The following is a 19,338-nucleotide window of genomic DNA, read 5'->3' as shown; positions in this document are numbered from 1 at the left end:
CGGGCGCGCAGGCTGGGCGGGTGCATCGGCTGTGCGCGGGATCATGTGGGCGTACCATGAGTTTGTGCGCCCACCACACGTGTTGCGTGTGCGGAGCACGGGGTGGGAGACATTCCACCAAGATACTACGCCATTGGCGCATAGCGAGTACCGAGAGGTGTAGGCGTGTGGCACCCTAGCAGGTAGTGCTAGGTGCACAATGTCAGCTTAAGGCGCCAAGCATAGTGGCGCCCGAGCGGACCGCACATGATAGGTGCCAGCATGGGTGCTTATGGCGCGTAGAGTGTCAAGGCTGGGATGGGCAGTAGATTACCGAGCGCCATGCCCATGGGGCACACGTGTAGCAGTGGGGTCAGCGGGCGCATGGAGCGGCGGGCCTCAAGGTGCACGAGCGACATTACCAAGGCACACAGTGCCTCATCTGGTTACTTTGGTATCTTTCATCCTCTTCCCCATGTAATGTCCATGACTACAATGTAACCTATTTGTGATATGAATGCAATGAGCCTATTCATCTATGGGGCTGCATCCCCACTTTCTCCTATAACCACTTCCCTGCAATCTTAAGCTATTGCAAAGACTTCCATTGCAACAAAGCAAGGCTGCTCAGTGTTCTACTCCAAGCACTAAGGCTGACACGCATCAGATTCAAGCATCGTCCCAAGCTCGGGAGTTGACCGCGTGACTCTTACTTAAAGACTAACCTATACTTAGCTGGCTAATTAAGTTATCTCATAATATTTACAAGTCTTGTATTCGGAGTAAAATAATAAATGATTATGGGAGTTAACTTACAAGTTTTTTATTAATGAAGTAGTGTTAAATCACTACTTTCATGGAGCAGAGAATTTTAGGTGGCTTCAATATATCTCAACACACTTTGATAAAATGCAATTAAAGAAACCGCAAATGTTTGAACCAAATTAGCACCAATTATCTACATCCAACCACCATTTGCCACATACAACGATATCTTATATCTTCCCATGGCCCAGGAAGCCACCAGCCTATGACGGAAGATCTCACCTCTTGGAGGGAAGTCCACTTGTAGAAGCGACCCCAATCCATGGTTGTTAAATGAGGAAAAAATTGACGAATGTAGAGGGATATATGTAAGGATATGTCATCCTAAAAAAGTACGAGTCATGGTTGTCAGCGTCCATTTGTAGAAGATAATAAAATGAGACATATATTAGGCAGAATGAGGTCTTTATGAAATAGATACCAGCACAGGAATAATCATCTCGGGCGAGGATAAGAGATGGAGAATGTAGGAAAAAGAAGGGGAGATATCACTTCTTCGTATGTCACATCCAATAAAAAACCCTGAATTTGCAACAAGTCACATTAAGCGAGTTGGTTCTTCTGGTGATGATGCAGGTGATGCAGGTAGCACATCCATAAGTAGTAGGTTTGGTTAATGGATGATAGACCGTCATGATCTCCATCATATTTCATGAGGGCATGTCCGGATTGAAATATGGACGTCCTCCAACCGTAGCTTAGGACCCCTCCTTTTTGCAGGTGTATGCTTTCTATTTTTCTTGATTTCTTCTCCTTCAGTTTAGCCCCTCGGACTGTTTTAAAACCAGCCAATACCCTTTTAATTCACTCAAAATTAAAAAACAAAGGTCTGAAATTTAACACTTGAGTTCACGGAAGACGAGTAAGGTTGTTCTAATATTATTAATTATTCATAAAATCGATGTAAGTTAGGGAACCAGAAGATTTCATGGTATTTATATGAAGGTATTGGTGGCTTAGTAATAGAGAATGGATGATAGGTGGCTTGACGGAAAGAATGGATGATGTTGTTATAAATTGTTTGAACGAGGAGAATGCTGTCATCTAAGTAGGGGGGTGTTGGAAAGGATGATGACCTTGTGGAGTAAAATGACTCACCTTATAACCTTATCTACAACCAGAAGCGGGAAATTTTCTCCTTCAATGTGAACTTATGTAGTTATTGGTTGACTTCATTCTTCACTCAACAACGAAACACCAATAAACCTTGATGAATCATAAATCGCCACTTTCACTCTCCCTACAAGGTTTATTATAGCCTGGCGAGTTTATTTTTATATAAGAGGGTATGGTTGGATATATGTAAGGAAAAAGCTGCCCTCAGGGACAGCCTCAAACTTCCATTTTTCAGCTCCAAAAACTCAGCACACTTTTCCGCACAGACCTCCAGTGCCCCTTAATAACATCTTAAACACTACACCTGAATATAAGAATTGCTGTAAGAGACAATAACATCCATTGCATCGTAAATGATACAATCCATGAGGCCAAAAATATCAATGGAGCCATAAGAAACGAATGAACGAATTTGTATTTTTGTATTTAAGTACAATGGACGTGAAGAGAATATAAAGAATATTCTTCTCAACTGAGGCTAGTGAGCTATTTTAGCGAGCCTCGTCCCCCGGTAGTTGATGCTAAATTCCTACGAAGGTCGGAGTCCATGCCTCAGCGCCGCTTCCCAGACAACATCAATCTTGTCGACGTCGATGGCTCCGACTTCGTGATGTGTCCATCCCTCAAGAAAGTGGACGACGCCTCCGGCATGGCAAGCGTGAATGACTCCTCTATCCAGCTTGTACTGTAAGAAAAAAAATGTACACGAGTTTGTCACTTTTCCACCCTCAAAAGATTTGTCATTTCTCACAAAATGTTAGAGGCCACAAAGTTACCTCACACATGCCCAGACCCTGCACGTCTTCGGGGAGCCTCACGGCAGCGAGCTTGCCGTAGGTGCAATCCCTGCGGAACTCAAAGACCGGAGGCACAACAAACTGGTGGAAGTGGGTGCCAGCGGGCGCCCACTGTTGCTCCTTGTAGCTCAGCCACTTGCCCACGATCCACGTCTGTTCCAAACCAAACAAGAATTAGCGTCCCGTCTTGCATAAATAGCGAAGACATTTACTTTGGATGATTTAAAAGGGGACGCGGAACTACCTTGCAGTTTTGTGCTGCCTGATACTTGGTGACTTGCACCAAATAGTGCTGCAACTCCGGAGGTGCTTCCCTCTGGATTCTCTGGAACCTCTCCACCGAGGCCGTCAACATCTGCAAGTACCAAGAGACACTCATGTTATGCCCATGGATAACGAGATATTCGAGGCGCACAAGGGATGTGGATAATGTATATATTTTGTCCATATGTTTTGACACAGAGAGAAAGAGAGAATGTTTACCAAGACGCGGATTCCCCGGCGGCAGAGGTAAAGTGCAATGGCGCGGCCAAGTTTGGAGGTGGCGCCAGTGAGGAAGACTTCGCTAACATCGTTCGGTATCTCGTTGATGATGACGGCGGCGGTAAGCGTGTTACCGTGCACAACTCTGACTCGCAGCTCCGGGTGCTTCTTCACGTAAAGAGTCCCTCCTCCATTTAAAGACTCATTCTAAACAGTTGTCGAAATCTTATCAGCCCTCGCGCCTTATACCCCATTCTACCTTGACTTGGAAAAACTGGATTCTCGATGGAGCCAAAAGGAGAGATGGAACCTACCTTATTCAATGCGGCGAGGCTGAGGACCTTGACGCCCAGCCGATCTGCCCTCAAAATGGCGTGCTCAATCTGCGCGTTGATCCCATCTTTGGCCCACGGAAGGAAGTACTGCAGAAAAAAATTCATCAATTCGGTACATTGAAATCACACAGGTTACAGAATTTACTGAAATGTTTCCAGAGAGTATTTTTTTTAAAGAAATATGTTAAGTCACAGATGGGCAAGAAGTAGAACCCAGATCTGTACCTGGAAGCCGAAGCGCGGAACAAGCCAGATCTGGTGCAGGCGGCCGCGAAGGTTGTAGAAGGAGACAAGGAATGTCTTGGAAAAGGCCCACATACAGATCATGACGACAAACGCGACGGGCCACAGGGGAAGAACGAGCAGGTTCGTGACATAAGCGTGGGAGGCGTAGCTCCGGAAGACGAAGGGCGAGTGCATCGACGAAACCACGTCCACGGCGTGCAGCAGAAACACGAATCCGGGCACATCCGCGTTCTTCACTGTGGTCACAACAGGGATTTCACTGCTTGAGATTCTTGCAAGTTTTACAACGACAATGATCGAATAGATAATCGAGTAAATATCGCGTACCTTTGCAGATCCTCTCGTGTTCTTCCCAGGACTTGGGGTTGAGAGTGCTGCCCAGCAAGTCGAATATCGGCATGAAGAGGCAGAAGTTACTGCCGTGCTCCTTGTGATGAAGCGTGTGGTATCTGAACCCAATTGTCATCGTCGTCAGAATCATTATCATAATCATTAAAACTCCTAAGGGGATTTGATGATAACACTTACGTAGGGGTCGCGAGAAGGTATCTGAGGAAGGGGATGCGCTGAAAGAGCCCGCTGGGGAGGACCTCCACGTTGCTGTGAAGCATGGCTCTGAGAAAGTCGAAGCCCAGGACGTACCCGTAAACTAGGGCTATGGAGCCATGCCCCATCCAGAAACTACACAAAAGGGGCATCCCCTGGACTGCGCTCAGCACCAGGTGCTCCACTGGGGTCGCCAGTCCAGCTGCATCATTGGATGGAGACCGTTAAAAAGAGAGATCAGGCAATAGATCACTGCACTTCAGAGGCAAGCAGGCAGCAAAAGGGGAAGATGGGTGAAGAAACAGGGTGAAAATAACAATTATAGGAGAGAATCATTCACCTGTGTGAGACTGGGGAACAGGGACGGAGTGGTGGAGGGAGTGATAGCGATGGAATAGAAAACCGGTGTGGAATAGTCTGTGGGAGAAATAAAACAGCGTCTCCGAGACCGTCATGTGGACCAGAAGCGCGTAGAGGAGCCCCTTGGCGTTCCATAGAGGAAGGCTGTCCGCCGAGGGGAAGAGGTAGTATGCACCCGCACCGATAAACGCTTGCAGGAGTAAGAAGTTGTCCCTGCGATTTTTCATATCGCCAATCTCAGTTAGATAAAAATCACAAGTTATAAAAGGCAGAGATGGAACCAGAGGATTTCCCGATTAACATAGGAAAAGAGAGAGCGAGCTGTACCAGTGCCATTCCTTGTCGATTTGCTTGAAGTCAACGCCCTCCTTTATGATGCGGCGGTTGCGCGTGAGGAAGAGCATGTTGCCAAAGGAACACCATAAGGTGTGGATAAGGCCACGTAGAGCGCAGAGGAGGAGGATGTGCACCCACCAGCTGGGCGTGACACCCTCCCATGGCCTCGTATTGAGGGCCTTTGCCAACAGTGGTCCGTAAAGAATGTACTGACAAAGCAAAAGCAGAGCAGGAAAAACAACGTTAGTTCAGCGAGGGTAAAAAGTTAAAAATAAATGGGCGGATAGACCTTGGGAGACGTACCTTGTAGGATCCGAGGTTCTCCCAGGGATAGGAGGAGAGCGGAGCTTCCATGTTCCTCAGGACTGCGTACTTCTCTCTTTCCCAACAACGTGTAACTAGGAGACGCTGAATGGGTCTAAAGGAGTTGATGCTCGAGTCTCTTTGAGCCTTCTCCGCTTACGCAGATTTGTTGTGACTTGTGAGCTGAAGGCAAAGGGGCTTCAGTTATATAGGGGTTCCGTAGAATCCAGGAACGCGTTTGTCTCACTCGCTCTCTCTCTCTCTAAAACAGGGACGCGGAATTATTATTTGCCCATAAAATAATATCTTGGACTGCATTGATGGAGACAGTAAACCCTCTCTCCGCTCTCTTTCGTTTTAGCACTGTTTAAATCTGACTTTTTTATGTTTTTGATATCGCGGTTGTCATTTTATTAAGCGGAGAAGGGAAGAAAGGAGGATGCAGACGGCCCTGGGACTAGGCTCCGATATAATACTTCATTGTCTACGGAATGACGATGCCTCTGCTGTTTATTTGAATGATTTTATTCAGAGCTTCGTCGCCCAGTTTCTGCTCCACCAGTACCAGGTCACAAGCTGCTACTCTATCGTATTCCGAAGTAGGGCCCAGGAACCGTGGTTCATCTCGTATTGAACAAGTCAGTATCAGTTTTCAATGTGGTGGAGCAAAGCCAATAAGTTCGCGGCATCGGACAGATTCAGTAGACGTATTCTGCAAATAAGAGGACCACGTTAACGCGTCATCTATCGTTCTAATGTCGGCCAAACATAGTTATCTGCGCAGATTATGCTGGCGGCTAGCGCTGTCAAGCGCGTGTAGTCAGAGAAGACCGGATACGCTATTTTTTGGAGATTTGTGGTAGGCGTAGATCATTCGATGGCCGAGATTAGGGGCCCAGTCTAAGAAGAAATCTTGAAATATACACTGCTGACAGAAAAAAGGGTACATCTTTACATCACCCTGAAAACTTTTTTATGCAGAACGTACTGATTATCTTTTTTTCAGCAACTCCTCAGTCTCACTGTTTATCGATAAAGGTATACTTTCAATCTGATCCTTTTGTTACTTGAGATATTCTCACTCCACCATCTTGAGACTCGCGTAGTAAAATGCTCTATCAACATGTAGCCGGTCGTGAGATATTATGAAATTTAAGTCGACGAAAAAATATGCTCACGTTTCGTAGTCGGCGAGGGATCCGAAAAGATGAAAACAAATTCACGCCGCCTAGTCTGAAGCAAAATACGATGTGAACAGCCCACCTCTTAGGCTGCGTATAGATTCTAATGAATTACTCTTACTTGATAATAAACAAAATACTATTACTTGATAGTAAGAGACAGGTTATCCACAATAAATATTTGTTTTAGTCGTCGGTAAGGATCACATTCAGACTCTTATCGCCGCCCATGATGATGCGCGCTTATAATTAAACTTTAGAATCGGAAAATTAAGATATTCTTTAATCGAAGTGATTCTTCAGTATATATATTTGCCGAGATTTAGGAGAACCTTTACCCTAAGAAGCCCAAGGCATTTAAGACAAACGGGTCTGCTCCAATCTTAACTCGATCTTGGCTTTAGGGGAACAGGAAAGGGAGGAGCTCACCGGCTCGTCGTAACCTCAGATGAAGACGCAACTGTTATCGAAGGAAGGTGTCGTCCGATTAAAGAATCACATCTTTAAAGACCCTGAAGCGCTTGGCAGCAAGAATTTTCAGCTTATCAACTTCAAATTCGGAATAGAAATAGAAATAGAAATCGAGCGTATTAATATCTTAAACTGGAAGTTTTGATGCGAACTCCTCTCAATATCTCAAAGTAGGTTATCGATGGCATTACCCAACGAAACGCAAATGTTGCCATTTAAAAGGGCCGTGGACCTGGAGATGACCGAAAGTGGAAACAATCGGTCCCGTTCCATTTGGTAATCGTAACCGTAGATCAAGAGAATCTCAATTTTCGATTAGTAGTTTACTAAAGGTCATGTATATTTATTTCTTCCAAAAGTCGTTCAGTTTCGTAGCTAACTGTTGGTTTAATATATGAATGTACTTCATCTTTAATTTAGTGAGTATATCCCTCTGGCCATGTTACCTTTTAGTAGTTTCCTCCATAATCTGGCTCTCTAGAACTGTAATCCTTGGTCGATTCCAATTTTTTCTTTATTTTCAGGGAAAAAAATTTGACTGGAATTTTTCAAGAAAACAAGTGTATGTCAAATAAAAGAACTCAGCAAGATTAATAGATAAAACAATGCATTTCTAAATATTCAAACTGATTTGATATTATGTCATAAAATAGTGCCAGAAAATCTTTGTAATTTTGAAATAAAAAAGCTTAGTTCGTTTACCTTTTATATACGTGAAAACGCCGTCTACCGTCGTTGTGATTATTAAGTTAATTTTGTTTTGTCTGAAAGAAATGAACAGTTGTCCATCGGCTTTGTTAAGATTTGAATCGGCAAGATTTAAGGGTCGGATCCAGCGGAGTGAAGGGTATTTACGGCGGCATCTCACCCATCCTCTATCTCTCGCTCCGCCATTCAATTCTAGATCGCGAAAAAAGAGATATTGTTGACTCCTCGACTTATTTTTCATTTTTTCGTCTCGTTCCTTCGGTGAAAATCTTATCTAGATATCTCGACGGCCAATCCTATCTCATTCACTTCACTACCCTAGTCCTCATTAATAAAAGGGAGAAAGGCTCAGCCAACCCTACCTACATAGGGGTAGTATTGGGCGGTGAGCGTAGTTCCCGGTAGAAGGGATGTACATGCTTCATCATCCTGTCCTATTGAATTGGTACAATAAGGGATACAGAGACGGGCATTGATCAGGCGGCATAAAAGTAGGCGCGCTATCCTTGAGCGATGAATTAATGCGTCTAACACCCGATGCATTAGGTTCGATAACCCACCAAAGAATTTCTTATTTTTCTTTGAATTTCTGTTATCTACATTAGTTATTGTGCCTTCGACTGGTTGCTAATCCTTGATGGCATCATAACTTCCCAGTTTATCTCTAGTCTCCATAACTCCTTTAAGTAGGCATGCAAATATAGTGCAGGGACATGGACGGGATGGTTTTTTCGTCCGTAGATAAAAAATTCGTCCCGTCCAGGGGGTGTGGACGAATTTGTGGATGAAAATTCGTCCACAGGACAATGGGACGGGACGATTTTCATCCTGTTGGACGAAAAATTCGTCCGTCCGAAAGACGAGGACAGTGGACGGATGAATGTGGAATGAAAAAAAATTCGGTTAAATTTGGATTAAATTTCCAAAATAATGTATGGATTTGCAATAAAATATGGAAAAGTCATTATTGAATCCCTAATTAATAAAGAATATAATAAATCTTAATACATGCCATTCTGATCTTAAATCATTGGATTAACTTGCTAGATTAATGTATGGATTTACAATAAAACTTGGAAAGGGCAATATTTAATCCCTACTTAGTAAATCTTATTATCAATTTCTATACATTCCATTCTCATCGTATTAAATTATGTCTATTTTTTAAATTAATTTGGTTTAAATAATAGTTTAACGTCCAATTAGGGTAAATTAAAATTTTCAGAATGGCATCTTTATTTGGATTATATTCTCAAAGAATGTAAAAAATTACAGCAAAATGAAAAAATGTCGTTACCTCCCCCTTGCAGTGTAAGTATCTTTTATTACAATTGAGTCCCTTTGCTGTTTAATTAACCAAATTTAACTGTGGAGTTTAATTGGTCAAATTTACTTATAGATATGGAGAAAGATCTTATGGCCCATGAGTCATGGGTTCTCCCTATGGAGTTCATCAGGGGAAAATGTAATAACTGACAAACTGGCAATTATCCCTGTAAAAAGACGCCTCTCTTATAGACTTTGTAAAACAGTTGCTATATCTGAAAAGTCAGCGCCGGCGCCCTATGAAAACGGTATATTTTCCAGGCCACTCCGGGAAGACCTAGCGGATAAGTGATGGAGCGCGCCCAGATGACATCGACGAATCGACATCAGAGCCGTCTTTGCTATCATCAGCATCACTGCCGGTCTATGTCCAGCTTGACCGGCTTGCCAAAGCATCCGTGAAGATGGCCAGGTTTAAATACCCCGGGTAGAGCACGTATGCGCACGTGTTCGCGTTTTAATTGTGTGTTCTCAGTCGTTTTGATTTCTATTTGTGTTCATCACGACGAGTGCACCCTACTCGTCGTGAAGCGTCCGTATACTTGCATTTTTGTATCCGTCCGTGTCATTTTTGCATCGTTTTCATATCTCTAGTTTTACCTTTGTTGTAAAAAGGGGGTCACCTAACGTTCAATTTTTGATCTGGAAATTATTTTTTTCAGATCTGGAAGTTACGTTCACGTTTTCAGATCTCACCAAGAAGAAAGGAGGAAGGAGTAGAGGAAGGAAGACCGTGCAGAAGAAGAGGGCTGAGGAAGGAGAGAGTGAAGAAAGGAGCAGGGAGAGGACCTACCTGCGCTACCGGCCTCTGCCTAAGCACGTCAGACCACAACATTTCCCCCCGATCGCGTTGCTATTGCACCTCTCTCTTAGACGGCAATATCCCACGTTTGCAAGTCACTACATGGGACAATCGTCTATCTCCCTTGTGTGCAGGTCCCCACCGCTCGAGCCAACACACGACTGTCATCTGGACGACCCTAACGGTCGCCTATCAGTATTCTCGGAAGATCCATTACTCACCAGATTGCAAACACACTCTCTCGCCGTTTTCTTTTCCCGCTGCGCACGGTGCCGGTGCGTTGACCTGCTCACGAACGGAAAAGTCCCAAGTGGATCCGCGCTGCCACCCGGAGATAACTCTTTACGGTTTGACATTTTTGGCACGTGCGTCTGATCGACAATCCCCCGAACGTGATTCGGCGCCACACTGCGATGAAACAAGGCGACGTTGCTACACCGCGACAGATCAACTTGACGGCTGTCGTTGGGCGTCACCATTGCTCCACTGTGCACACGAGTGAAATGACGACGCTATTCACCGAATGGAGCAGTCCACGTGAATCTGACCCGATCATTTGGTGTCCCGAACCAATCTGATCCAATCTAACCCCCTTCTGGTGTTGCCTTTGGGTTTATTCTGGATCTCATCGAAGGCTTCCCCTATGCCCAAATTGTACGCGTCATAGGTAAACTCTGCTGTCACCACCGGTGTTTGTGCCGTGATCAGACTCGATACACGCCACTTCCACTGTCTGAATAGTGGCGCACCTCCTCAACCTCGAAGACAACCGCTTCCTGTGGTTGTCGGTCGCTTGTTCCACTCGTGAACCCCATCAGATCCTGTCGAGCCGGACTGGTTAGAACGTGCTCGTTGGGATGATTGATCGTTGAACTGCCTCGTCGTTACTTGCCACACATCTTCATCTTCTCGTTCTCATTCTTTTCTCCATCACACGCTCCTGCGCTGCGAAGCCACCGCTAGTCGAGCCAAGCCGTGCCCCACCCACGACACACACTCATCTACTTGCCCGCACCAATTCGTGCCTGACAAAGACGCTAACGACGAACGTCACCACTAACGAGGTATGTCGTTCTCTTGCTTGTGAGTTATATTACATCTTTCAGTATATTTTTGGCCGCCCTCCACTGCGCTTGGGCTAGATTAGGTGAGAGATTATTGAGCAAACTATGAGTTGAGCGTCTTCCTAGGTACAGGTCGACCCCGTCTGTTACGTGCGAGCCCCAACGAAATTATTCCGTTCGACGCCTTAGTTACCGTCATCGCTCTGACAAGGGTCAGAAGGTCACAATCATCATCAACGGTCGCCCGCCCCGGAGCTGGGAGCTCGGCGAATCCCCTCTTGTCGGCCCTACACGTACACTCCACCTAGATCATTTTGCATCACATAGTTACATTACTTGGTGATTTACTCGTCGGACAACGTCTTTGTCGACGTCCGACATCAATGAGCACCAAGGAAATCAGAAAAAAACTTTATAGAAGAAAATAGTGGTGTGGAAAATCCAAAAGTATTTTGAAACCAACTTTTTTACCTGTTCTTGAGAGAGCACTACAAGAAAACCCAACTGAAGCCAGGTACAGATGTTTTTGAAGGGAAAGGTAACTAAATTATGGAGATGTTTTTGGCTTACATTGTTTGAGAGAGAACAACAAGAAAATGACCTTTGTCCCACAAAATTTCAGAGTTTTCTTGGGATAGGACGTCATGAAACCCAATCTAAGTCTCTAAATCATAATGGGTACAAGTGAAAACTAGATATCTCAGAATGGAATCACTGCATGGGTGACAATCGAGTAGGCAAAAATACTTTTCTTTGCACAACTTAAAAGGGGAACAAAATTATACGACGAGAGCTTCTCGCATGGAATCAAGTCTGTTTTCATCAGGCTCTTTGATCGAGATGTGTCAAGCATGGAATATATGAAATAAAGATAACATTTCATGGAATGAAATAAAGATACCATTTATACATTACATGAATATGGAGATGTGTCAAGCATGGAGGATATGAAATAAAGATACATTTATGCGTTAAATGAATATGGAGTGCTTACAGGTCAGTTTCATGTGTAGGATCTTAAACCGATAAATTTATGGTAAATGAGAGCACATCCATCTGCAGTCATCTAAAACACAAAAGATAAAATGGCACTCTGTTACATGGAATGCATCAGCAAATGAAATAGAGAGAGAGTAATGAAGAAGCATAACTTACATTGAACGTTAGAGTTTATCAGCGAATGAAACCCATCCACTGTGATCATGTTGTTCCCCCTTACTCCGTAACATGGAATAGAGAGAGTCAGAAAAAAGAAACATGCTTACGAAACAGTGGAAAGTGATAGAGCATAACGCACCAGCACCCAAGCTGACATCGTCGTCAGAGTCGTCATCGGGGTCGGACGAGTCCCGCTCTACATGCCAGGGTCGTACAACGCCTGGAACACCCAGACTCTATCGTCTAGTGGGCCAATCAACGCCTAAATTCGCCCAGTCTCGTCACGATCAATGGTCCGGAACAATAGTATTATAGGAGTGGATACATTACTCACTTTAAATACAATAAGCCGAGTAGGTGAAGTGGAGAGAAAAAAAGTATTGAACTACTCTTTCTGGGGATATCTATTTTCCTGGAGAGACAGATAAGATATCCAGGCACATCGGCATCTTGATACCACCAGGAACGGGAAAAATTCATTCTAAGGTTCTGAGGTTATCCAACGTTACGAAGTCAAAGAAGAAGTCAAATAAATAAAATAACAATTTCTCTATGTCATTATTTTTTCCACAGGATCTTTTGCAGGAAAGGGATAACGTCCAACTTAGAGTTGTCAATTATATCCTAAGGTTCTGAAAATTTTTTATCACAAAAGTATGAAATTAGTGCTGATAACACCCTAATTTCGATCTTTATTTCATGTTATTAGCATGATTTCATGCATTTAAAGAGCTTAAAATTGGGCTGTTATCATAGATTTGCATGAAAATAATGTTTGCAAGTAATTTCTGATTTTTCCCTAATTTTTTGTTAATTATATGAATTTGTTAGGATTTATTGAAGCTCGAAATAATTATTTTTGAATGAAAATGACATTTAATATTTTGTTTCGACATTTATCAGCATGGGAATGAATCAGGGAATTTTCTAGAATTTTCTAGAATTTTTTATGAATTTTAAGGATTTTTCTGGGATATATTTCAAGAAGAAATGCATTTATTCTATTAAAAAAGGGCATATTTATAATAGAATACAATGTATTTACACAATTTCTGGACTTTTCGGGGCCTTTTTGCAACGTTTCGTTGCAAAAAGACCATGAAAACGGCTCTCGGTCGCCATTGCAGGCGTAAAGATCCTATTTAAAAATGTTTAGGGTTTTATTGCAATATAGTTTTAATGTTTTAGAAAAAATTGGAGGAGAGAGAATGCGGTAATGGCATATACACGAATATTTCAGGGCGGCGTTCGTTTACGATTGCTTGTTTTATTGAGGGCTTTCTTGAAAAAAACGCAAAGAGCCTCCCGCCTTGTCGACGTGGCGCAACCTTAGCCGTTGGATAAAAATCCAACGGCGATCGCACATGTGTATGTGGCAGGAGGTAAGTTCACCGCCCGTGCGGCGCATACAATGTGCGTGCACGGGCTGTGATGTGGCGACACACAAGTAGGCAAAGGAAAGAAAAAACGCACGTGTGCGTGTGTATCAAAACGTACGCAAAATGCGCACTAACAAAAATTTAATTGTTTTTTTTCTCTCTCGTCAGGGGTACGTGGCGCGATGAGAGAGTGCCCGCCAAAGGAGTTTGAAACGCCGCAGCCAATGGGAAGTCGACACGTCATTGCGTGTATTAATAAATAAATAAATTTTAAATCCAATGGACTAAATTGGTTTAAAATTGATTTATTAATAACTTTTGATCCGGAAGTCCGATTGAGATGATTTTTTATGGATTTGTTCGGCTTGATCCCCTCTTTCTATCTATATGGTGGATCATTCAGATCCATCCTACATTGATAGATGACTATTAATTTCTAAACGGGGGTAAAATGGTGATTTTTACTATGTAACCTAAGTATTAAAGCTGAATTTCGAGAGGGGGAGCTTATTCTTGATGGTTCTCTACCAAAGCTGCAAGACAGAGAGGAGCCCCAGCCTGAATCAACAATTTTGGTACTTTTTCCTTTCATTGTATTTAAACTTTTATGCATTTTGAATGAAATAGGTTAAGTTGTTTGTTTCTTCATCTCTATTCTGATCTGAACTTCTAAATCGCTTGGCTTGAGCGGCATGTACAAGCCCTGATTAGGATTGAGAGGAGAAATTGAGGGATTCACCTGGGCATTCAATTGCATTCCAAAAGAAAACTCTAAAAAATTTAGTTTTAATTCTTAGGATACTCAATTAACCCATTTTAGTTCTGAATTATCAACTTGCAAAAATCAACCAAACCCAAATTAAAAATTCCTACCAACCTCTCTAATTGAATTCTTTGATCCATCCAATTGGATCAATTAATTCAATCTAGAGCCCACATTTCTTCTATTCTTCTCACCTCTTCTACCCCCCTTTCTTAATTCTCATCTAATTAGGGTGACTTGATCCTCGTTGAAGATCAAATTCACTCTAATTAGGATTAAAACACCAAAAAGATAATTACATTGAACTTCCTACTTGCTTCCCTTGGACGACACTCACACTTATCACTATACATGTTAAGTAGAGTTTTATAAATTTTATTGCATAAGCTAGAATTCACAACGACAAGGGCTAAAAATCCATAATTTTCACCCCTATTTTCGGCTTATCACACACATTCTAAACATTGTCGTGCAAGCGGTAATGAAAAGCGTCCGCATTCCTTCGGCTCAAGCTGTAGAGCCCAAAGAAGGCAACGTGACCAAGACAGTAGACCAGTACGACATCAACCAGGACAAAGAACTTGGAGATACATTCTGAGCATCTGACCACAATGATGGAGCACGCCGGTCGTTATGTTTTGGTGATGCAGTTGCGAAGGTGAGGACACTAGTGCGCAGTATTTGGAGCTCTACGCAACGGAGAGAACATTATGCAAAGGCATGTGAAGATGACCCCAAAGTCGAGGACTCTAACATGGTCATCTTAGACTGTCCGACATGATGAAGCAGCACTTACGCTATGCTAGCCATTGCGGTGAAGAAGCGTGATGTAATTGATGAAGTGTCAAAGGCTTTTGGCCAGAAGGGAAAGGCGACAAAAATGTCGAAAGATGAATGGGAGTTGGTGAAAGAGTTTTGTCACATCCTTGGACGATTGCTGTATCCACTGATCATGTTTGCAAGATAGTGATGCCAGCGATATGTTATGTATTATATCTCATAAAAAACTTCAAAGAATACATGGAGGAAGTGGTCTTGTAAATCGAAGATGGCAATTTCTTCACATGCGTATGACGGTTGCATGAAGGAGATCGTTCCAACATGGCGCAAGCGTGTAAGGCGATGCACTGCAAGCTTGCATAGTATGTAGAGATCTTGTGGGCCAATAAGGCCATCATCGGTGCGGCATTGATGGATCCATTCCATAAAGGGTCAATGCTCCGACTGGGCATCTGAGAAGCAACCATCGCATACGTATGGTCCTTGTTACCTTGGGACTCACCGAGGCATGGACTGAGAGGGAACGCTAAAGAGGAGCACTCAAGAGGTAAAAAGTTGGACTCTAGGCTACAGAACATTATGCAGAAAGTCAAACTAGCACCTGCGTCAACGAGGTCAGCGTGGGACGAGTTCAACCAATATCTAACAGAGGTTGTGCCTAATGAGGGAGTGCTCACTCCACTATCTTGGTGGGCCAGCACAGGGGCAAAGTGCTTTCCCTTACTCGTAGCCATTACAAGGGAGCTTTTTTCCGTATGTGCGACAAACGGTCCAGCCGAGTGCACATTCTCAGTGGGAAACCCTATTGTCACGTACAAGAGATCACATCTGTCACCGATAAGCATTGAAACACTCATCACTGTGAAGTGTTGGCTCTGTGCGGACAACAAATGATGGTACATTGACGTTGAGCTGGATTCGTATGTGATAGGCTCAAATTTAGGTGTATTTTTACTGGTTATTTATCAGTTAAATTGTGTGAGGATTGAGCCTAGCAACAACATTTATAACCTCACAGCCTTAGGGCAAGTAAGGGTCGATCCACAGGGAGCAAGGAAAACGATATTGATTCTCTCCTTCTTATCAGTTTATCTCAGAAAATATATGGTTCAGTCTTTTTAATCAAAAAGATTATCTTGAGTAGAATTCTTTAATTTCCTCAGAAAGAGTTCATAAAATAATTTTCTTGATATGAAACAACTTCTCCTTCCAAATCATGCATAAAAACTAACAAGATATTTCAGTTCACCCTTCTACAGGCCCATGCCTGTAAGTTTGGCAAATCACCAAACAGTTGGTGGGCGAGCCTGCAGTTGTTTCTGCGCATGGCCTAGCTGGGCGCACAGACACCTACAGGGCATTCTTGCTCTGCAAGAACCCACGCAGGTGCAGCTGCGTGCGGCAGTTGCAGCGTGCGGCGCAACTGCGCACGCGGCTGCTGCTGCGCACAGCTGCCTGCCGCGTGGTCGCTAGCAGCGTGCGCTGCTGGCGGCTTGGCTGCCCGCGGCAAGCGCTGATGGCTGCCTTTGGTTGCTAGCAGCGTCCGCTGCTGGCGGCCTGGCTGCCCGCAGCGAGCACTGTTGGCGGCCTTAGGTTGTTGGCAGTAGGTGCTGTTGCCGGCTGGACTGCTAGCGCCCTAGGTGACTGGCAGCTTGGGTTGCTGGAAGCTTGGGTTGTTGGAAGCTTGGGTTGCTGGCAGCCTAGGGTGCTACCTGGGTTCCTGGATACCTGGTCTGCTGATGGCTGGAAATTTCAAGAGAATGTGCAGTAGATAATGGACGATTTGAGGAGAAACAAAAGGGAAAACGAATTCAACAGCAAACAATTTGAACTTAAACTAAAACAAGAACAATCTGGTCTGGATTTGACTGAGAAGCACTAGGTGACTCTCAGTCCCAAATTCGATTGTCTAGAAGGGAGGAGAAGAAAATGCTGAAACTAGATCAATCACACCTCCTCGTGTCACTTCCTCTCGGCAAGGCGGTGATTTTCTTGGTCTAGCTATGCCTCAGCTTGTCTTCCTCCCTGCTCCAATGCTCAACAGCTCTTGGAGGGTCTGCAAAAAACCTTCTTCTCCAAGCCCTAGCTTCCTTAGAGAAAATTCTGGACAACCCAAAGTGAACTCTCAAGAGAATATTTATAGGTTTCTCTTAACACATGCCCAGGGGCATTTTCGGAATTTTCTTCTTCTTTGAGATTTCGCCAGCTCCTGTTGATCATTGACGTCCTCCTTGGTTGTCTTAACCTGTTTCTGAACTTACTAACCAAAAAATGTCAAATATAATCCACTTGATTCGAAGAATCAAGTGGGCTTAGTAATTTTATGAAATAATGCATATGCATGACAACTCACATCAATTAACTAGATATTCTTGATGCTTTAATGCTTAAAAGTCTAAATATTTGATGACTTATTGAGAGTCATCAGTATGGCGTGGATGGACAAGATGGGGTAGTTGCATGTGCTCGAGGTACACATAAACTACTGATAACATGATAAATGAATCTATATTTGCATACATTTTAGATGTTTTTAGTATTATTAATTTATAAGTTATCATGTTATTGTTTGAATTAACCAAATATTTATGCATTAACTAATAATTCCAACTTTTGCACATTATGATTATTTTTCACTAACTTCATTGACTTCTATGAAGTCAATAAGTTTTATTTCTGATGAGTATTTTATAGTTCCAAATACAGGAATTAGATGATATCATTATGAGAAAAATTGAAGGATTTTGGGAGCTTAGTGATTATCAAAATGGGCTGCAAATGATGAAACAAAATTGTGGGCTTTTAAAGGAGAGACCAGAGGGGCTTGGACCACGGCCTGACCTACATATTGGGCCTGCAAACACATTACAAAAGAAACAAACTGGAAATTACAAGGCAAAGCTCTCAACCCATGGAGAAAAAGAGGCAAAATGGCAAGAAAAGAGAATAGATAATGCCCAAAAGGGTATTTTAGTAATTCTCACAATGTATAAATAGGTTTTTTCTCCCTCATTTTCCCTCATTCTGGACGTGCTCTAGAAAGTGGCTGGCCAGAAGGACAAGGCATTTTTCAGAATCCAGGTTGTTCAACCTGCTTAATGTAAGTTTATTGAAGTTTTCTCTTAATCTCGTCTCTTGTTTGCATTGAAAAATGCCTGATCCTGGCAAAATATAAGGATCCATACTTGAGAGGAAGCATTGAGGGCTCAGTAAACTTGCATTGAGGCTTTAGGATCTTAGATTTCTACCTTCTCCATCATTTTCCATCCATTTACCCTTAAAATCCATCACTTTCTCACTCTAAACAATAATTTTCTCCACTTTCTCTCTCTAAAATAGGTTTTTTCTCTCACTAGACCTTCATCTATATCCATAGTTACTCCCCTAAATATTTCATAAAAAATCTTCTTCATTTTCGCATCCAAATTCTATCTCAAACTCCTTCTACACTCTGTTAATTTTCTCTTTCTATCTCCTCATTTCGGCCCTTTCTCTCTAGAATCTGTTCTTTCTCTCTCTAGGCATCCATCCATATCCATAGTTACTCCCCTAAAAATTTCATAAAAAATCTCCTTCATCTACACCTTCAAATTCCCTCTCAAACTCTCTCTACACTATCTCTTCATTTTCTCTCTCTATCCTCTTATTTGGACCTTTTATCTCTCTAGAAACATTTTTCTCTCACTATAAAATTTCTCCCTTTATCTCTCTAGATCCTTCTGCATTCCCTACTTTGAATCCCAAAAAAATTGCATTGAAATATCATTTCTTATCCTCTCAAAGCACTTATTTTTTGTCTTCTAGCCGCCATCGTGCGGTGCCGTGCGGCGCCGTGCAGTGCCTGTGCTGCAGAGACCGTCCTCTGCCCGCCGGTCCGCGTGCAGCCAGCGCACAAGACCGCAGGGCACAGGGTTGTCCTGTGCAGGACTTAGCCAAATTCGGCTAAGTCCTGGCCATTGGGTTAAGCCCAATAAGCTTAAGCCCAATTTGGCTAAGTCTTGACTTAGCCAAATTGGGCTAACCTTAGTGGGCTGACCCACTCAGGTGGCCAGACCTCTACGGGCCAATCCAGGCCCGCTGGCCCATTCTGCCGCTCCGCCGCCGCCGCCGCCGCCGCCGATCCTCCGCCACCGCCGCGCGTCCACCGCGCCGCGCCGCCCGCGATCGCCGGAGTAGGTAAATTTCATATTTTTCATATTTACAATTAATTAAAAAATCGAAAAAAATCAGCAAAATTGGAAAAAATTGTTTTGTACGTTAAAAAAATCCGAAAAAATTTGGAAAAAATCAAGAAAATTAATATAAGCTATTTAAAGTCATTTTAAGACCTAAGCATTTCAAAAAAAATCTCTATTTCTCATTTTTAATGCTTATAGTTGT

General features: G+C 43.1%; 1 protein-coding gene and 1 long non-coding RNA gene across 2 annotated transcripts; one reads left to right on the top strand and one right to left on the bottom strand.

Annotated features, from left to right (window-relative positions):
* Positions 1 to 2,237: 2,237 nt before the first annotated feature.
* Positions 2,238 to 5,505, bottom strand: LOC144710263 (very-long-chain aldehyde decarbonylase GL1-1-like). Its single transcript, XM_078583988.1, has 11 exons — positions 5,327 to 5,505; positions 5,015 to 5,232; positions 4,668 to 4,900; positions 4,310 to 4,529; positions 4,109 to 4,230; positions 3,761 to 4,017; positions 3,515 to 3,622; positions 3,201 to 3,407; positions 2,962 to 3,072; positions 2,697 to 2,870; positions 2,238 to 2,605 (listed from the first exon to the last, which is right to left on the bottom strand). The coding sequence occupies exons 1-11, from the start codon at positions 5,375 to 5,377 to the stop codon at positions 2,450 to 2,452; spliced, it is 1,857 nt and encodes a 618-aa protein (XP_078440114.1). The 5' UTR covers positions 5,378 to 5,505; the 3' UTR covers positions 2,238 to 2,449.
* Positions 5,506 to 8,027: 2,522 nt separating this feature from the next.
* LOC144710447 (uncharacterized) lies at positions 8,028 to 11,169 on the top strand. Its single transcript, XR_013583292.1, has 4 exons — positions 8,028 to 8,232; positions 9,274 to 9,424; positions 9,675 to 10,878; positions 11,011 to 11,169. It is a non-coding gene; the product is annotated as an uncharacterized LOC144710447 (long non-coding RNA).
* The last annotated feature ends 8,169 nt before the right edge of the window (positions 11,170 to 19,338 follow it).

This window comes from Wolffia australiana, chromosome 12 (assembly GCF_029677425.1).
Source record: "Wolffia australiana isolate 7733 chromosome 12, ASM2967742v1".
Classification (NCBI taxonomy): Eukaryota; Viridiplantae; Streptophyta; class Magnoliopsida; order Alismatales; family Araceae; genus Wolffia; species Wolffia australiana.
Note: the sequence above shows the minus strand (reverse complement) of the source record. Positions and strands in the feature narration are given on the sequence as shown.

Coding starts and splice junctions, on each gene's coding strand:
- LOC144710263 (XM_078583988.1), bottom strand. CDS start 5,377: ATGGAAGCTCCGCTCTCCTCCTATCCCTGGGAGAACCTCGGATCCTAC. Junction 3,408..3,514: donor GCCTCGCCGCATTGAATAAG/GTAGGTTCCATC, acceptor ACAACTGTTTAG/AATGAGTCTTTAAATGGAGG. Junction 2,606..2,696: donor AGGGTCTGGGCATGTGTGAG/GTAACTTTGTGG, acceptor TTTTTCTTACAG/TACAAGCTGGATAGAGGAGT.